This window comes from Gracilinanus agilis, chromosome 2 (genome assembly GCF_016433145.1).
Source record: "Gracilinanus agilis isolate LMUSP501 chromosome 2, AgileGrace, whole genome shotgun sequence".
Classification (NCBI taxonomy): domain Eukaryota; kingdom Metazoa; phylum Chordata; class Mammalia; order Didelphimorphia; family Didelphidae; genus Gracilinanus; species Gracilinanus agilis.
In genome coordinates this window covers 383,163,888-383,180,789 of record NC_058131.1, presented here as the reverse complement: position 1 = coordinate 383,180,789, position 16,902 = coordinate 383,163,888, and the positions used below count along the sequence as shown (strand labels likewise).

The 16,902-nt window shown below is 34.9% G+C and overlaps 1 protein-coding gene across 2 annotated transcripts in view; it reads right to left on the bottom strand.

Moving 5' to 3' along the window:
• The window catches only part of CLINT1 (clathrin interactor 1), a 63,951-nt gene extending 47,269 nt beyond the window's left edge, over positions 1 to 16,682 (bottom strand). For both annotated transcript variants that reach the window (XM_044664463.1, XM_044664465.1), the window contains exon 1: positions 16,464 to 16,682. In XM_044664463.1, the coding sequence (XP_044520398.1) occupies positions 16,464 to 16,504 (41 nt within the window). In that variant the 5' untranslated portion in view covers positions 16,505 to 16,682. The remainder of the gene's footprint in view (positions 1 to 16,463) is intronic.
• Positions 16,683 to 16,902: the final 220 nt, after the last annotated feature.

Here is a 16,902-nt window from a genome sequence, read left to right as displayed (position 1 = left end):
CTATAGTAATGCTTATGGGAGTTGACTACAAATTCTTTAATGTGAGTTTACGGTATTTAAAACATTTCTTTTATGTGATTTAGGCCTAAATAATTTTTATACCTAATGTCATTTTGAGTTTATATTTAAATTGGGCATGTATAAGTTAAAAACACAAACTTGTCCCATATTCAATATATCCATGGCAGTATGAAAACTATTAGGTTAATTTGTGTTATTTTAGTAAGAATATTTTGAATATGATTGAACATATCAAATTTCTTGCCTTCTTGATGAGGAGGAAGAAAAAAGAAATTAGAACTCAAATTTTTTAAAAAACGTTAAAAATTTGTTTTTATTCTAGAAAAACTTCAATTTACAGAAGTCCTAATAAAACAAATCAATTATTGATGTTCATTTATATCTACTATAGAGTATAAGGGAAGCTAAGTGGCTCAGTGAATAGTGCCAGCCCTGCAGTCAGGAAGATTCATCTTCCCAGTTCAAATATGGCCTCAGGAACTTTCTAGCTACAAGAAACCAGGGCAAGTCTTAAATGGGCTTAATCCTATTTGCCTCAGTTTCCTCAAAAAGGAAATGGCAAGCCACTCTAGTATTTCTGTCAAGAAAACCTCAAACGATTGAACAACAAAGGAATATTCACTTTGTCCATAAATGATCCAAAATCAGAGCAGGGAGGACTTCAGACAAGTTTGTTCCTATAGTCTATTCAATCAACAACTGACAAAGTTTCTAACTGATGGGCAATGGGGACACAAAAGCAAAAATTTAAGTCTCTGGTCTCAAGGCTTTACATTCTATTGGGAAAAATTAACATGTAAACAAGAAAGATCTTGTGCAAAGAGTACTGCTTCAGCTAAGCTTTGAAGCCATGGGACTTTATAAGCAGAGAAAGAGGGAGTAAATTCCAGGTATGGGGAACAGCTGAGATAGTGCAAAGTTAAAGCAGAAGATGGATTCTCTGTGTGACAAACATTAAGTAGGCCAGTTTGGCTAGAGTGCCATGTATAAAGGGGCATCATTTTACCAGATTTTGCCAACCTTACTGCTGAGACCAGAGACCATGATCTACAAACTTAACCCTTTTAAAAGCTCTGGAATTCTTTCTGTCCAATGTATTCTGCATTAACAGTGATTCTGTCCCAGCCCATTTTCAAGTTTTGGAACCACAATAAAATCAATAATGTCATCACCACTGGTAAGAGTTTGAGAATCTATACTCACAAATCCTATAACTTCCCAAACCAAAATACAAGACCACCACAATCCTCTATGTGTTATCTCCTACAGTTAGAATGAAGGCTCTCTGAAGGCATAGAGAATGCCTTTTTTGTATTTATATTCCCAAAAATATATATATTTATTGTATTTATATTTGTATTTATATTAGGCACATAGGATATGATTAATAAATTCTTTCTTTTCCATTTTATTTCTATAAATTTAGAAAAGTAGGCTGGACCCAAATAACCCAAATAATGAAGAACTTTAAATGCTAAACAGTTTTATTTGATCCTAAATTTAATAGTCACAGTTTGTTGATCAAAAGAGCAATATAGTCAGCCTTGTTCTTGAAGGCTATCACTTTGATGGTTGTGTGAAGGAGAAGAGACTTAAGTTAGGAGGGATGTAAGAGTCCAGTGGAGAGGTTATGAAGGTTTGGTTGTACTAGCAGACCAAAGATAATGAATGCAAGAGATGTGGTACTGGTAGAATCAAGACTGAGAAATAATTGGATATGTTCTATAAGGAAGAATGAGGAGGATTATGACTTTGAAGTTGTGAAAGTTGGAAAAGTAAGAGGAGACCAAAATATTTTCCCTGAAAAAGAGGTCTTAAACTTTTTCCAAATACATTAACTTTAATGTGGCACAGCAACCTAGTATCCTAATTCAGGATATTAATTTATAAAAATCTAGAATTGTTTTTATATTTAGCTACATTGCATTTAGAATATTTATTAAGGCAGTAGATAACTAGTCCTTAGATTAAATTCAAGAAGCTGAATATTCAAGGCCTAAAAATTTTACAAAACACCTCTTCCTCATATCTTTGCTTCATGAATATTCTTTGATGATACAGAATTACATATTAAAAATAGCATGAAAATACTTAATAGGATTAGTTTCATTTTAGAAAACTTGGAGGGGGGATCCTCATCCACCCCCATTAAAAGAAAAGCTATTTTCTGCATGATATGAGCTAAGGTGTATAATTATTAATTTAAATTATCCATCTGATACATAGGAGAAAAAAGTTCAAAAGGGGAAACACATAAGAATTTTGTCACTATTTTGATACTGTTGATGGACACGAACCCATTAAACTTTCAAAAAAATTCTCCTAAACTGAAAATAATGGAACTTATGTTTTTCTGTACAGCTACATTTTTATATTTCAGCAGGTATATTTTTACCAAGTTTATGATAACCTCACCCCACCCCACTCCAGAAAAAGAAATCCAAAGTCATTGCATGACTTTCTGAATTGCAGAAGGGAAGGCTTTTACCCAGAATATTTTCTTTTCAGTAGGCCTGGTTTTTTAGATAGAACAATGTGATGTTTCCTCTTCAAAGTGGTATCATATGTTAAACTGGCTCAATCAACAGATCAAATAACAAAAGCTTCTCAAAAATGAGTACAACAAAGTGTTTTCACTTATATTACCACTCCCAATTCTAGTTTCCAAGGACAAAATTAACAAGTGTTCTTAGTGAAACAAGGGATACTTTAGAAAATGACTTTCAAAAGTTGATACAAGTAGATATTTACTTAAATTTTATACCTGTTTTCTTTCAACTAATTAATACTAAGCTAATAGCTTTTCAAACAGTTTCTATTTACAACTTAAAAACAAAACAAAACTAGAAACTGCAATTTGATACAAGTTAATCATTGTTCATATGGAAGATACTTTTTATTGTATCTCATTCTCAGAGTATCACCCCTTATACACAGAAAGCACTTGAGAATGAATACTCACTTACTTCAAAATAAAGCTAAAATAAATGAAGTTTTTTTACATGTTGTTGATAAAGTATCAAAGACACAATAATATGAAAGCACAAGTTTCTCCTCTTTTATTTAGGAGTAGAATAGGATAAATTAGTAAATACTGGAAAAAATGTGATATATGTGATTGATTTACCTCGTAAAAGTTAACAACCAAAATCATATTTGGTTTTTTTAGTACAAAGAAACAGCTATATATAGCTAACCAATTATTCCCCCTAAACGACAAAGACCACATTTTTCTTATAATTCTTTTAAATGAAAAGAGAAGGATGAGGATCAGATATTCTACTCCTATGCAGCAGACTGTAGGAGACTTAAAATTATTATAATGAAGCCTTCTGTCCAGATTACATTATAAAATCAAATGGACAATCCATACAGCCCATCTATTCACACACCTTGGACAAAAATATAGATGGGCAATGAGCTGGAACTAGAATTGTGCAGAAGGCTCAACAAAGGCTTGGATGGCATTTAGGAAACTTGCGGAGTGCTTTTTAATGACTCTGTGCTTCTTTCTGAAATAAAGGTTCATATTTTTATCAGCAATATTTTTCTGGTGATGCTTTAAATGACAGCAATTTAAGGAAAACCACAATCTCCAAAGAATTAAAGTTTCAGGTCATTTAAATAGCAATAAGACACCCAATAATGTAGGGGTGTGAACAGGTGACAACAAATTATAAGCAAAGTACCATGAAACAAAAGCCACATAAAAGATGCTTTAAGATAGATAAATAATTTTTGAAAAGAGAAGCAACAAGGGCAAGTCCACTGATAGTCATACAATATCAAGATATCAAGAGGAATGCCCCCCAGAAAGCTGCATGAATTCTCTATGACATATTACTAGAGGATAAGGATGGGAGTTAAAACAGCATGAGAAGAATGAATTTCAATTTGCACTGATAAGAGGGACTGCCCTCGACAGGATCAGAGATTCATCAAAATATCAAATAAATCATTATAGGAAAACAGCAAAAACAATGGATTTGGAAAACATTTTCAAGATTGAAATCAGTTGCTAAATCATATTTTCCATTTTTCTACCACATAAATATAAAACTCAGAGCAACTTGAAGGTCTCAAACACTACACACTAACTTTTGTAACATAGAGGAAACTAAGTTCCTTGATGCCAGGAATCCTTTATTACCTGAAGATACAATTTTGAAAATGTGGACTACTTGGGGAATTTTCCTTGGTTGCTTCAAGAAGTAATATTCTGTACATTTCAAATAGTTCAGTTAGGTGAAGGTGGGGGGGTGGTGGAGGTGGGGGTGGGATTGGATTGTTGTTTTTCCCCATTAGGAAAAAAAAAACCAAAAAGTACCCACTAAATGTTCAGCCTTGTGAATAAGCAGTCAACTCTATTTCTGGCTCTTCCATCTATTTCTTATAAGGCTAAATTTGATCTGTCTCCTACACTTTTCACTCAATACCTAGCATATCTAATTTGCCCTTCCCACTCTATGTAACCAATGTAATTCCTTTAAAATCAAGCTAAGAACTTAGTACCATCTCCATAAAGTCTTCTCTGAATATTCTAGTTCATTCAAAGCACTTACAGCACTCAGTCATACCTTAAAACTTAACAATTACAGGTATTCCCATCATATCTTAGGAGTTAGGAGTGCAGTATCCCCTTGATGCAGAAAATCTGCATAAAATTTTTTGGCTCTTACTTCGTACCAGAGAAGTCTGAAGTTTTTTCTTTTTCTTTTACAGGGTGTTTACAGTACTTCATAAGGGGTTAAATACAGGTATCTCTTCTGCATCACTTTAGCTTTATAAAGGAAACTGTATAAAAAATAAAGTATATTGATATTATACACATGTTTTATGCATTTCTGAGCTTCTAAATCTTTTCTGTGTTGTCTGCAGCTTCCACAAATTCCCCCGTAATTCCCATTTAATTTCTTATGCTGTGTCAAAACTTCAATGGGGAAAGTTGCAATGGATGGGATACCTGTATCTTGTTTTTAGCTTATCCTCCACAAGTGTGACGTCTTTTAATTTTGTCTTCCTATCTGAACTAAGCTTCTTATGATAAGAAACTGTCTTCTTATTTTTATATCCTAAGATGGCACAATAGATAAATTTGAGAGTTAGCAAGATGCTAATTGGCTATGTGAACCTGAGCAAATCACTTAACTTCGGTCTTAGTTTCCTCCTCTGTAAAATGGAGATAATAGCACTTACTTCACAGGATTATTGTGGGAATCAATGAAATAAAGTATGTAAAAGCATCTTGCAAACTTTAAAGTGACATGTAAATGCTATTACTATATTATTATCTCAAGTTTTCTACTAGGATTGTTACAATTGTTAAGGGTGGGAGATAACCAATTATCACTATGTATCAATTTACATTACAAAAGCTATCACCATAATATAAGTAAATTGATTAGGATTGGTAGTGATTCAGTTGCTACACAAGAATCTTAGATAAAATACTTTGTACACAAGAAAAATGAAGAATAGAATTCCATAACTAAGCAATTGACATGAGTCACTATAGTATAGTATTATGGACATAATTACCTTATGAAAAAGTCAATGAACTATCACACAAGGAAGCAGTATAAGAATCACATGAGGTTTTAAATAAAAAATAGGCAGAACCAAGAACATGTATGACTATAGGATCTCTAATCAAATATCAGATATTAACAATTGGTTAATTAATATATAAAGGTAATCAGACTGAGGATCTTGCCATTATTTACGGGAATGAGTTTTAGTATGTGTCAAGTAGATACTTGATTGATTTGTTCTAATAGAGAAAAAATAATTTTTGTTTTTTTTCCTCACCTAAGTAGACTATATAAAATGTATACATATTGTTTCTTGCAACAACAAAGGAAAATGTCCCCAAATAGTCCAGATTTCCAAAACTCTACCTTCAGATAACAGGATCCTTGGTATCAAGAATAGGGCTTTTTTGAAAGTTAGTGTCCACATTTGAGATCTTGTAGTCTTTCTAAATTTTATCCAGTAGGAAAAAAATGAAAATAGGATTTAAAAGCTAAATATTTTTATCTTGAAAATGTTTTAAAATCTGTCAGCCATTTTCTATAGGTTCTCTTTTGGTATTTTGATGAATCTATGATTTTGTATGGGTAATCTCTCCATCGGTGAAGGGTCCCCTCTTTGCCAAAGTTACAGTCACATTTGTTTATTTCTTCCTCCATGGATGGAATCAATAAGTAGCATTAGGAGGATGGAGAGCAGAGACTAGAAGGAATAAAAATACCTAAAAAAAAAATCAAGGCATTACATATTTTCTTCTTTAGGTGCCACTCTAACATATACTCTACTAGAATAGCATCTACTCTCCAGTGAACTTCCACTAACTTTTGAGGATTTCTACCTGTTTCAAAACTAACACAACCTCCATTAAATTTTATTTAGGAACACATATTTAAATTCGTATTTATTTAAATTGATTTTTAACCTCCAAATAGTAGGCATTTAAGTGTTTGCCAAATGAGCTAAATGGAAGGAAGCTCTGGTAATCAGACATACAGCCAGAAAAGATATAGATAGGCAAAGACTGTTAAATATTCAAGAATAATGACTTTCCCAAATCTTTACAATATTTACCATGAGATGACTTCCTCAGAATAAAATATTCAAATTCATAATATAAGTCACCTTCAGCAGAAATTTTGACAGAAATGAAAACTCATACTTTAAATATGATGCAAGTGATACAGTTTAAATATAGGAATATAATTCTCTACTAAAATCCTACTTTATTACCTTAGAGTGACATGAAAGCAACCTTGGGTTATCAAAGACTATGCTACCAGGCAAGTTCTGGTAGGTGCTACACTAAGTTCTAAGATATTCATGGCTAAGGTTGGCTGCAGAGTGATTCAATTTTTTGGTCACTGCAAGCTTTTTTTTTTCCTTTCTAATTTAACTACAAGCCTATTGTTAGATCCCTTCTCTCCTCAAAAAGAAAAATCTTTTTTTAACAAATATGCATAATCAAGCAAAACAAATTCCTACATGGTCATATACAGAAAACGTATCTCATTTTGCACCCAGAGTACATAATTTTTCTGACAGGAGGTGGGCAGCAGGTTTCATCACTGGTCCTCTGTAGTCATTACTGGTATAGAAAGCAAGAGTTGGTAAGTCTTTCTAAGTTGTTTTTCTGTATAACTTTGTTATTTTATAAACTGTTCTCTGCTCAATTCATTCTACATAGTTTCATACTAGGTTTTTCTGAAATTGTAACCTTTGTCATTTTGTACGAGATAGTATTATTTTCTCATATTCACATCCCATGTTTGCTCAGTATTTCCCCAACTGACAGGCAACCTCTCAGCATCCAGTTCTGTGCTATACCAAAAAAGCCACAGCAACTACTTTGTTGGAGATGTTACAATCTGCATCAGTATGGGTACCTACACTGATGAAATCACAGGCCTTCAAAAATAAACATATAATGCAATTTTTAAAAATACGATTTTTTAAATTGCCTCCCAAATCAAGTAATTTAACAGGCTTGCAAAGCAATGAATAACTATGGGGAAATTAAACAAACAATAAAAATTTTGAAATGCACACTTTAAAAAAATTATTTTAAATCAATACTTTTTGTTTTTTTATTGCTTTAATTTTCAAATATATCCCAATCCAGCCTCCTACTCAGAAAGCCAGTCCTAACAACAACTTTTGTTAAAAAGCTTGGCAAAATCTTTCACACTTCAACTTTTTACCAGTATCCAAAATTTTACGAGCACAGTCCCCTATATCTAAAGAGGAAGGGATATGCAGTGAAATGTATATTTTAAAATAAAAATTTGTAATGGTGCAAGAAAATTAGTGGCACAGCAGAGTTTTGCTACATATCATTTGTGCTGTTCAAAAGATTTAAATACTAAAATATAAAACTAGTCAAATATTTCAAAATCACATAACAATAAAAAATAGTGTTATTATATGAAACCTTTGAATACAATATAAATAACATACTGAATGAAATACTGTCTGGAAAATTTTGGTAACTATGCAAAACTTAAATTGTTCGAAGAAATAAGGCACATTTTATGTATGGAAAAAGCATATACTTTATGACATGCATAGAAGTTAAACTCCTACAAAAGCCAAGTTTGGTTTATCAAATTTTCTAAGGTTTACAAGTTCTTTAAGATCTTGACTTAGGTGAAGAATTCTTATATTTATTTCTTTATTAAAACCTTATATTCTCTCATAATCGACACTAAGTATCGTTTCCAAGGCAAAAGAGCAGCAAGGGCTAGACAATTGGGGTTGTGACTTTCCCAGAGGTCACACACCAGAAAGTATCTCTTTCCAGGCCTTGCTCTCTCTCAACTGAGCCATGTTTAACAAAATCATCCATGCTTAGCATCTCACTGGTTTAATCCAACCCAGAAGTCAGATATGGTTATATACTGGCCTCATATGATCTATGAACTAAAAAAATGTGCAACTCAATGGCATTACAAGTAAGCCAATGAGATGCCTGCCAAATGAAGGGATATGAAGAAAATCCTGATTCAAAGATTATCTTTGGATTGGTCTTCTGTTATAAATATTATAAATCTCTACTTTTTGTCAAATGAATTTTTCTCAAAAACCAAATCTTCAACATAATTTTAAAAAGATCAATAATATAAATTTTTAATAGTGAAGATCAATTCAAAACTGGCAACTAGTGGTTTTTAAATCTGCCTAAAGTTAATTATTGAATGAACATAACATAAGCTTTTGTACTAAAAACAAAAGCATATGAAAGGTTTTTACACATTTAGTGCAATAAGATTGTTAATTATCCAAAATAAGACACCAATTACTGAAAAAATATTTAGGAATAGAGAGAAGTTGCAGTAAAAATATTACACAAACTACACTGCAACAAGTCGTCTTCAAATAATATTTCTATAATATAATGTTTACAATGTTAAATGGTATATATTCCCGATTTAAAAAAAAATCTGTATTAAACAAAGTATATTGAAAACAATTCTCTTAGTTGCAAAATCCAATGGCTTCTTCTCAATCTTCATACTCCTTGCCCTTCTCCACCACTGTTGATCACTCACTCCTCCCTGATATGCTTTAGATTTTTGGGACACATTCTCTTTTGGCTTTTGACCTACTAATTTGATGACACATCTTTTGTCATCTTTGCTGGATCCTTTTCCAGATCATACTCCCTAAATGTAGGTGTTCCTCAGGGTTCAATCCTGAGTCTTTTCCTCTTCTCTCTCTAAACTATACTTCACTTAGTGATTATATCAGCTTTGATGTATTTAATTATATCTCTATGCAATGATTCTCAAATCTACCTGTTTTCAATCAAATTCTCTGTTGACTTCTATTCAGAATTTTATCTTAAACTGCTGTTCAGATATATGGAACTGAATGTCTAGTAGACATCTTAAACTCATTATGTCCAAAGTTGAAGTCATAGCTTTCCTTCTAAACTTCCCTACCTTCTACATTCCCTATTACCATAGAGGGCAGCAACACCATCTAATTCCTCAGCCTTAAAAATCTGGGAGTCATCTCCTCACTATACCCAATCTGTTGCCAAAATTATTTCACCTCTTCAACATTTCTCATATAGGCTTCTTGCTCTCCTCTAACATTGCCACCCATCTAGACAAAGCCTTATCACTTCATACCTGGATTGTTTTAATAGCCTGAAGGGGATTAGCCTCTGCCTCAAGTTTCTCTTTACTACAATTTACCCATTCAGCCACCAGAGATTTTCCCAAATGAGAGGTCTAACACCCCCATTCAGTAAACTCCAATGGCTTCCTAATGCCTCCTGGATCAAATACAAAATATTCTGGCATTAAAAGCCATTCATAACCTCTTCCTCTCTCATCTTTCCAGTTTTCTTACACCTAACTCCCAACATATAATTTTTCGTTTCACTATCAATAGACATTTCACCTCTTAGCTCTGGGCATTTTCTCTGGCTCTTCTTTCATGCCTGGAAAGCTCCCTCATTTGCTCTGACTAGTGACCACTCTGTTTTCTTTCAAGTTCCAATTAAAATCTCATTTTTTACTAGAAGGCCTTTCTAACCACTTTTCTTAATTCCAGTGCCTTCTCTCTGTTATTTCTTATCCTGTATTTAGCATGCTTTGTATACATTTACATGTCTGTTCCTCCCCCCCCCCCCCAGTAGACTGTAAGCTCCTCAAGGGCAAGAACTGACTTTTACCTCTTTTGGTATGCCCAGTGTTTAGCACAATGCCTAAAACATACTAGGCATTTAATAAATGATTGATGGATTTGTTAGATTTAAGCTCTTATATGAAAAGCTTGTTAGAAGAAAGCATGCCTCTGGGATTCAGACATACATTATTATTATACAGATATGCTGAAATTACTTCAACAAGTTGAGTACTTCATGGTCAATCTCTTTCCTTGTTTTTTTTAAGCTCCAGAATATACAACCAACCCTCTTCCCCCAAAAGCTACCAAAATTACTTGCTTCATAGAGTAAAATATTAAATAGGTCCATTCTAGATGTGTTATAGAAGATTTTTCCAGAGCAGAAGTAAGACTAAATAAGGAGAAGATACAATTTGGAAGAGTGGGTACTAATATATAGACAAAGGATACAGTTAAACAGTTTATCAACAGGATATTGTTATGAAGAGTAACATGCAGATATGGTTCAATGACAATATTAAACGTTTTTTGCAAGAAGAAACCACTAGAAATCAAAATGTGCCTTGCTTAAGTTAAATATGAATTTTTATGAAGTGAAACCTGAAGGGTATGTTAGATAATTCAACTGGATAACTATAACAACATCCACTAGCATTAAAGAGCATGCAGTGACAGAAAGGTCAAGTACTTTTAGTTATATCAGAAAACAGATTTTTAAAAATAGCTTGTTAATAAACACACTGGAAGGTGGAAAAATTTAAGAGGTAGTTGAGTACTTTTTTACAATCATCTTAAGTAGTGGTGAAAAGAAAAAGTTACTCAAGTTGTAAAACACCTTTCAAAGAGGCTGGTAAAAGAAAGTAAACTTATAACTTGATTTCATAATTAGGCCTTAATATCTAGATACTTGTGTCCTGGGTACTAAGACTGCTTCATTGACCAACAATAATAAGTATTAGATCTGGTGTAAGGAATTAATAAAGGAAGGAGAACTGAGAGGTAACTTCACTCTAAATGAATATTCATTCAATAAAATTTAAATGCCAAGAAGGTAGGCACTGTGGAAGATACAAAGATAAGTGAGATAGTCTCAGTTCCTGAGGAACTTAAAATCTAGTAGAAGAGATAATGCATGCACAAAAAACCCCAAAAATAAATAGAACATTACAAGTGCAGAAGAGAAATCAAGTATAAGAGTTGAGAACTGGAAAAAGTCTCTACTAGTGGAAGCCAAGATTTAGAACAGTGATTCCCAAAGTGGGTGCTGCAGCGATCAGGGGGGCTGTGATGGTCACACTTTTTTTCTATTACATTCTATTCTGAGTTCAATAAATAGTTTCATAATTTCCAGGGGGAAATTATGCTAAATAATATTTTTTTCTGGAAAGGGGGCGGTAGGCCAAAAAAGTTTGGGAACCACTGACTTAGAAGAATTAGGGAAAGCTTCAGAGAAGAGACAATATTTGGGTTTGGAATTTGAAAGTTGAGCTAGGGAAAAATTGGAGAGTTTTGACTCATTGATTTCTCAGTATTTTAATGCTTTAATCTGAAAGAAACAAGGATGAGAGAGAGTTGCTGCTGGAATGAAGATTATGGGGGAAAGTCTATATGACTAAAAGAAAAGCAAAAAATAAAAATATAAAAATCACTTGTTGGATCACCTATATATATTCACTCCCTTTGGCCAAAAAGTTTGAGGGTAGAGAATGTAGCTTTGATGTTGAAAGTATATTGTGGACTTCCAATAAATGATGATAAACTGTTCTCCTTCTCCAATGGTTGATAAGATACTATCTATACATTTAAGAAATATACATTAGGAAAAAATGAGCACTGCCTTGTCACTTACATTTAGGTGAGTGGGAAGAATAACTGAAACTAATATTTACAGAAAGTTCGACACAGCTATTTAAACAAGCTGTCCTAGGACCTAAATAATAATGCAAAGAACAAATCTTCACATGATAAATTAATTTGACAAGTACCAATTAATTTTACAAATCTGGCTGATAATTAGCTAGTAAAAATGATTTTTAAATTGTAAAAATGAACTTTTTTAAAAAATCCTACCTTCTGTCTTAGAATCAATACTGTGAATTGGTCCCAAGGAAGAAGTGTACTAAGGGCTAGGCAATGAGGGAGGGGGGTGGTGTTAAATGATTTGCCCAGGTTCACAACAGTGAGGAAATGTCATAGACCACATCTGAACCCAGAACTTCCATCCCTGGGCCTGGCTCTCTATCCATCTAGCTGCCCCCTCAAATAAACATGAATCACTATTTAAATTATCATTACCTTAACACACCAGAATGAAAGTGGGGAATTACCTAAAATCAAGACATTCAGCATCAGTCCTACTAGCATAAACCCACCTCACCACTTTTCCTAAACCCGAGGAGCGAATTCAATGGTCCTATATCTTATATGCCAATAACTCCAGCTAGGAAGGTTTAGAGGAGGGGTCAGCAACTTTTTTGGCTGTGAGAGCCATAAATGCCACATTTTAAAAAATGTAATTGCTTGAAAACCGTACAGTGCTCACAGTGCGCGCTCCTGTAACAGCGCCTGAAAAAAAAATTGACTTTATGGATCCTTCAGAAAGAGCCATACGTTATTGACCCCTGGTTTAGAGGTATCCTGGTTAACTTGTTTCTCAAATGAATGCAGAAAAGTGATTAATGCTGAAAAAGTTTTACCCAAATGACCTTTGAGAAGAGGAGGGTAAAGTTCCCCTTAGAAGCTCTAGAAATGGTGATGGAATCATATGTAATTGCCATTACTTTGGTAATCAAAAAGTGCTTCAATGAAAGACTATACTTGTTCCCAGTCTTATGTTCTCACTTCCCATGCTAATGAAAAAAAATCCCTCTAAGGTCTCAAAACCAAACATGGATATAGATATTACATATTAGTTTATGCAGAGTGTACATGAACTGCTCTCTGTCAGATGCTCAGATTATATACACAGTATTTATTCTGCTTCTGACAGGGACCCTATGGTTCATATTTTTAGAAGAACATGTTGTCCTTTCTTGAGATGAATTTCACAATTAGGGACAAATTCCAAATATCCTACTTTTTCTAAGTAGTTTCTTTACCTATAAAAGTCTAAACTTTTTTTTAAAACCTGTTTTCATCCAGTATAAATTCATCATTTTCTGATAATACTTAAACAAAGGGGCTCTCATATAAGATTTGATGCTTAACTTATTGATACCATTCATGATTTTGTAGATTTAAATCATAAGCATTTTGAGCATTCCTTAACACTTTATTTTCTCCTCAGATGGATGTACCCCCCCCAATCTATGTTCATTAGTTTTCCTCCTCTGGATCTTCATTAGCTCCAGTATTAACATTTTTAAAATTCATATCTCATGATTTCTGTATAAGAGCAGTGCAATACTGACATTCATAGGAAGTGAGTTTTCTTCCAGCAAATTGAGAAATGAGATATGTTATACCAAAAACTTTCAAATATTAATTTTAACTCCATGTTCTTGACAAGTAAAAGCTCATCAATACATATTTACACACCCCCACCCCTCTTAAACTAACACTCCAAACATACATACAAGAATTGCATTGAATGGATTGGGTTGTCTTTGAGAAATGTAAACCTGAAAGTTGTTGTTTTAATGGTCCCCCTAAAGAAACAAAAACCTAAGGCAAAAAGCCCATCTTTTCAATACTGATATTCTTGTAGGTTTACATGACTGTGAGACTTGGAGCAATATTAATCTCTAAAGAAATAACAAAGTTTCATTCCAAGAGCAATGATAACACAAAATGATAGTTGTGAGTAGACTGCAACAAATATAAACAAGGAATTATGGAAAATGTAGACAAATCAACAAAATGTTAAGAAAAAGGCTGGTAATATACTGAAAGCAAAAGGAAACTAATGGGTAGACCAAGGGTTCCACTGACATCCTTGAGATATCAAAATTTCTAGTTCATTGGGTAGATTTGGGAACACTTATCAGGGGACTATGAAAAAGCATCATAAAGGACTGGCAAACATGGATCAGTTGGGATTTTCAAAATTGGAGGGCCCACTCAGGACAATGAGATCTAGGTGAGTTCTTAGTTCTTAAATCATACCAACTATGTGCTTAGGTGACCACTATAAGTTTCTGACTGATATTTTTCCTTCTGAAATACTGTTTCTGAAAGAAAACTACTCACAAACACAAACATTTTTATGATAAGTTAACATCTCTAAACTGAATAGTAAAATGAAGAGGAAATAATTTCTCAAGAACAGGCTCTTTCTTCAGATAAGTAGGAAAACTTGTGTAAGTAACATTAAAGTGAAGCAATTACAAAATTATGTCATTAGGATACAAAAAACAAGTGGTGACTACAGTATCATAGATGTGGGGCTGTAAAGGATCTTATGTGCTCTCTAGCCTCAACCCTTAGTTTCACAAAAGAGGAAACTAAAGCCAGAGAAGTGTGACTTCCCCAAGGTCACACAGGCAGTAAGGGAGATGTGGGGATTTAGGTCTTCTGACTACAAATATGAAATAAACAGTAAAACATTACTGGCTAAAGTCTACTGAAAAACTAAATTTAGGTTTCCAATTTTACTTTTTTATTTTTCTTATCTTCTATACATTCCTTTGCCCTTTTAATCTTAAACCTTTCAACTCAAAATCATAAAGAATCTTTTAAAAGTCTTTCAGATTTAGATTGTCTATTTCAAATTTTAAATACTGCTTGCTCTAATGTATTTGTAGTACAGCATATTATAGTTAAAATAAAAATAGGAAATGAAGATCAATATTTGCTTACAGTCTTAGCTTAGTATAAACAAAAACAATGGGTAGATATAAACCTAAATCAAAATTTTCTTAAGTTTTACTATTTTCATGGAGTTGCTCTAATGTACACAGTGCAAATCCCTAATCCAAACATTACACAAAATATCAAAAATGGGTTTTAGGTCAAAGGATATTTCTAAAGAAAACCATATCAGTGTCATAAACAACACCAAGAATATTACTGTTTAATGATTTTTGAAAAATACCCAAATCATTGACTTTCTATATATTTATTTGTTTGTTTTAGGGTAGTTAGACAAAAACAGGCCAATTTTTAACCACTCTTACTTGCATAATCACTAAACATTCAAGAGGAAGGCGGCTGTCTAAATTTTCTAACTTTTATTTCCTGTTGGCCTAGAAAAAAAATGTTACTTAATTCGCCATTTTACCTAATGTGTTCTTTTAACGACCAAAGTTTTCCTAGTACACTATCAACCTAAAAATTCTAACTTTAGAAAGAATGAAAACTGTAAATGCTTTAGTTATTATAGATTAAGCTAGTTTAAATCTGGTTAACAGTAAGTTCTATTCTTTTTTTAAAAAATCCAATTGCCATTAATAACAAAGTACTTTCTGTTGTTTTTGGTGTACATTTATTTTAGGGGAAATTTCTCAGCGATTCCATTCCACAAGGAGGAAGTGGCACACCAACAGCTAAGTGTAATGGAAAGAGTAAAGGAGCAAACAGGAACAACAAGTTATGGCAGTGTACCTTTTCAAAGGTGTCACAAAAGCTTAAAAAAAAATCCAAAACACTAGAGTCAGCTTAAACTATACTGTCATCAACCCTCTCCACCGAACAACTTTAGACCATGACTTGAGTGGACCACCTGTTAAACCTACCACTAGTATTAGTAGACTCACTTTAAAAATAAAGTTTTTTTAGGAAAAGAAAACCAGGCAACTCGGAGAACAGATACTCTTCCAGGCCTCAGGTATCCTCCAATGACTGCTAATCCTTCTACCCAGTGGGGGGCCTGGGCCCAAAGTCCTGATTGTAGTGCCTGCCCCCGGCTCTCCCCCACTAACCCCTGGCCAGAGCTAGCCCACTCCGTGACCCCAAGGGGGTCAGCTGGGGGCGGACCTCGCCAGTTCAACTCTGTCCCCAGTCCCCTGGATCGAGGACTTCCTTCCTGAGGCGCCGGGATCGCCAGGGGACACTGGCTGCCCAAGGGATAACCCCGAGACGCGGGTCCGAGGAAGGAAAGCAGTCACTCCAGAAAGACTGGGGGACAAAGTTGTACCTCTGTATCCCTCCCGCCCCCACGGAGAGGGCCCGGAGGCGGGGAGACCAGCCGCCGCCATGATGGGACTGGATCAGCTGGAAGAAGTGGGGGGCGGGGGGGGGTTGGCCAGTGTGACGTGGGGAGGCCCCTGCGCGCGGATCCGGCCCGCCCCCTCCCTCCGCGGGCCCCCGACAACAAACTGCCCCCCGACTCTTCCTCTACTCACGCTTTGTCCACCAGCTCCCGGACCTTCCACATGTTCAACATCTTGCCCCACGGGAGTTGGGCCTCCGCCGCTTCCTCCTCCTCCTGCTCCCCGCAGACCCAGGGGCACTTGCGTGCGGGAGCAGGGGCAGGTCGGGGCCGGGGGTGATGTCTCCGGCGCCGTCGCCACCCGCCGCCGCTACCTCGAACTGGCCCCTTCACTCCTTCCTCTACCACAGCAGCGGCGGCGCCGGTGACACGTCGGGGACGTGGCGCTGCGTGAAGCGGAAGTGTTATCCGACACTCCCCCTCTGCCTCCGCTCTCGCGTAAGGCATTCTGGGAATTGTAGTTTTCTGTCCGGAAAGAGGGGATTGGTCTCAGTGGGTTAAGTAAGTTGCTCTCTTGTCCTGGTCCTGGTGGTGCTGCCTTTCTTTGCTAGTTGACATAGCTATTTTTGTTA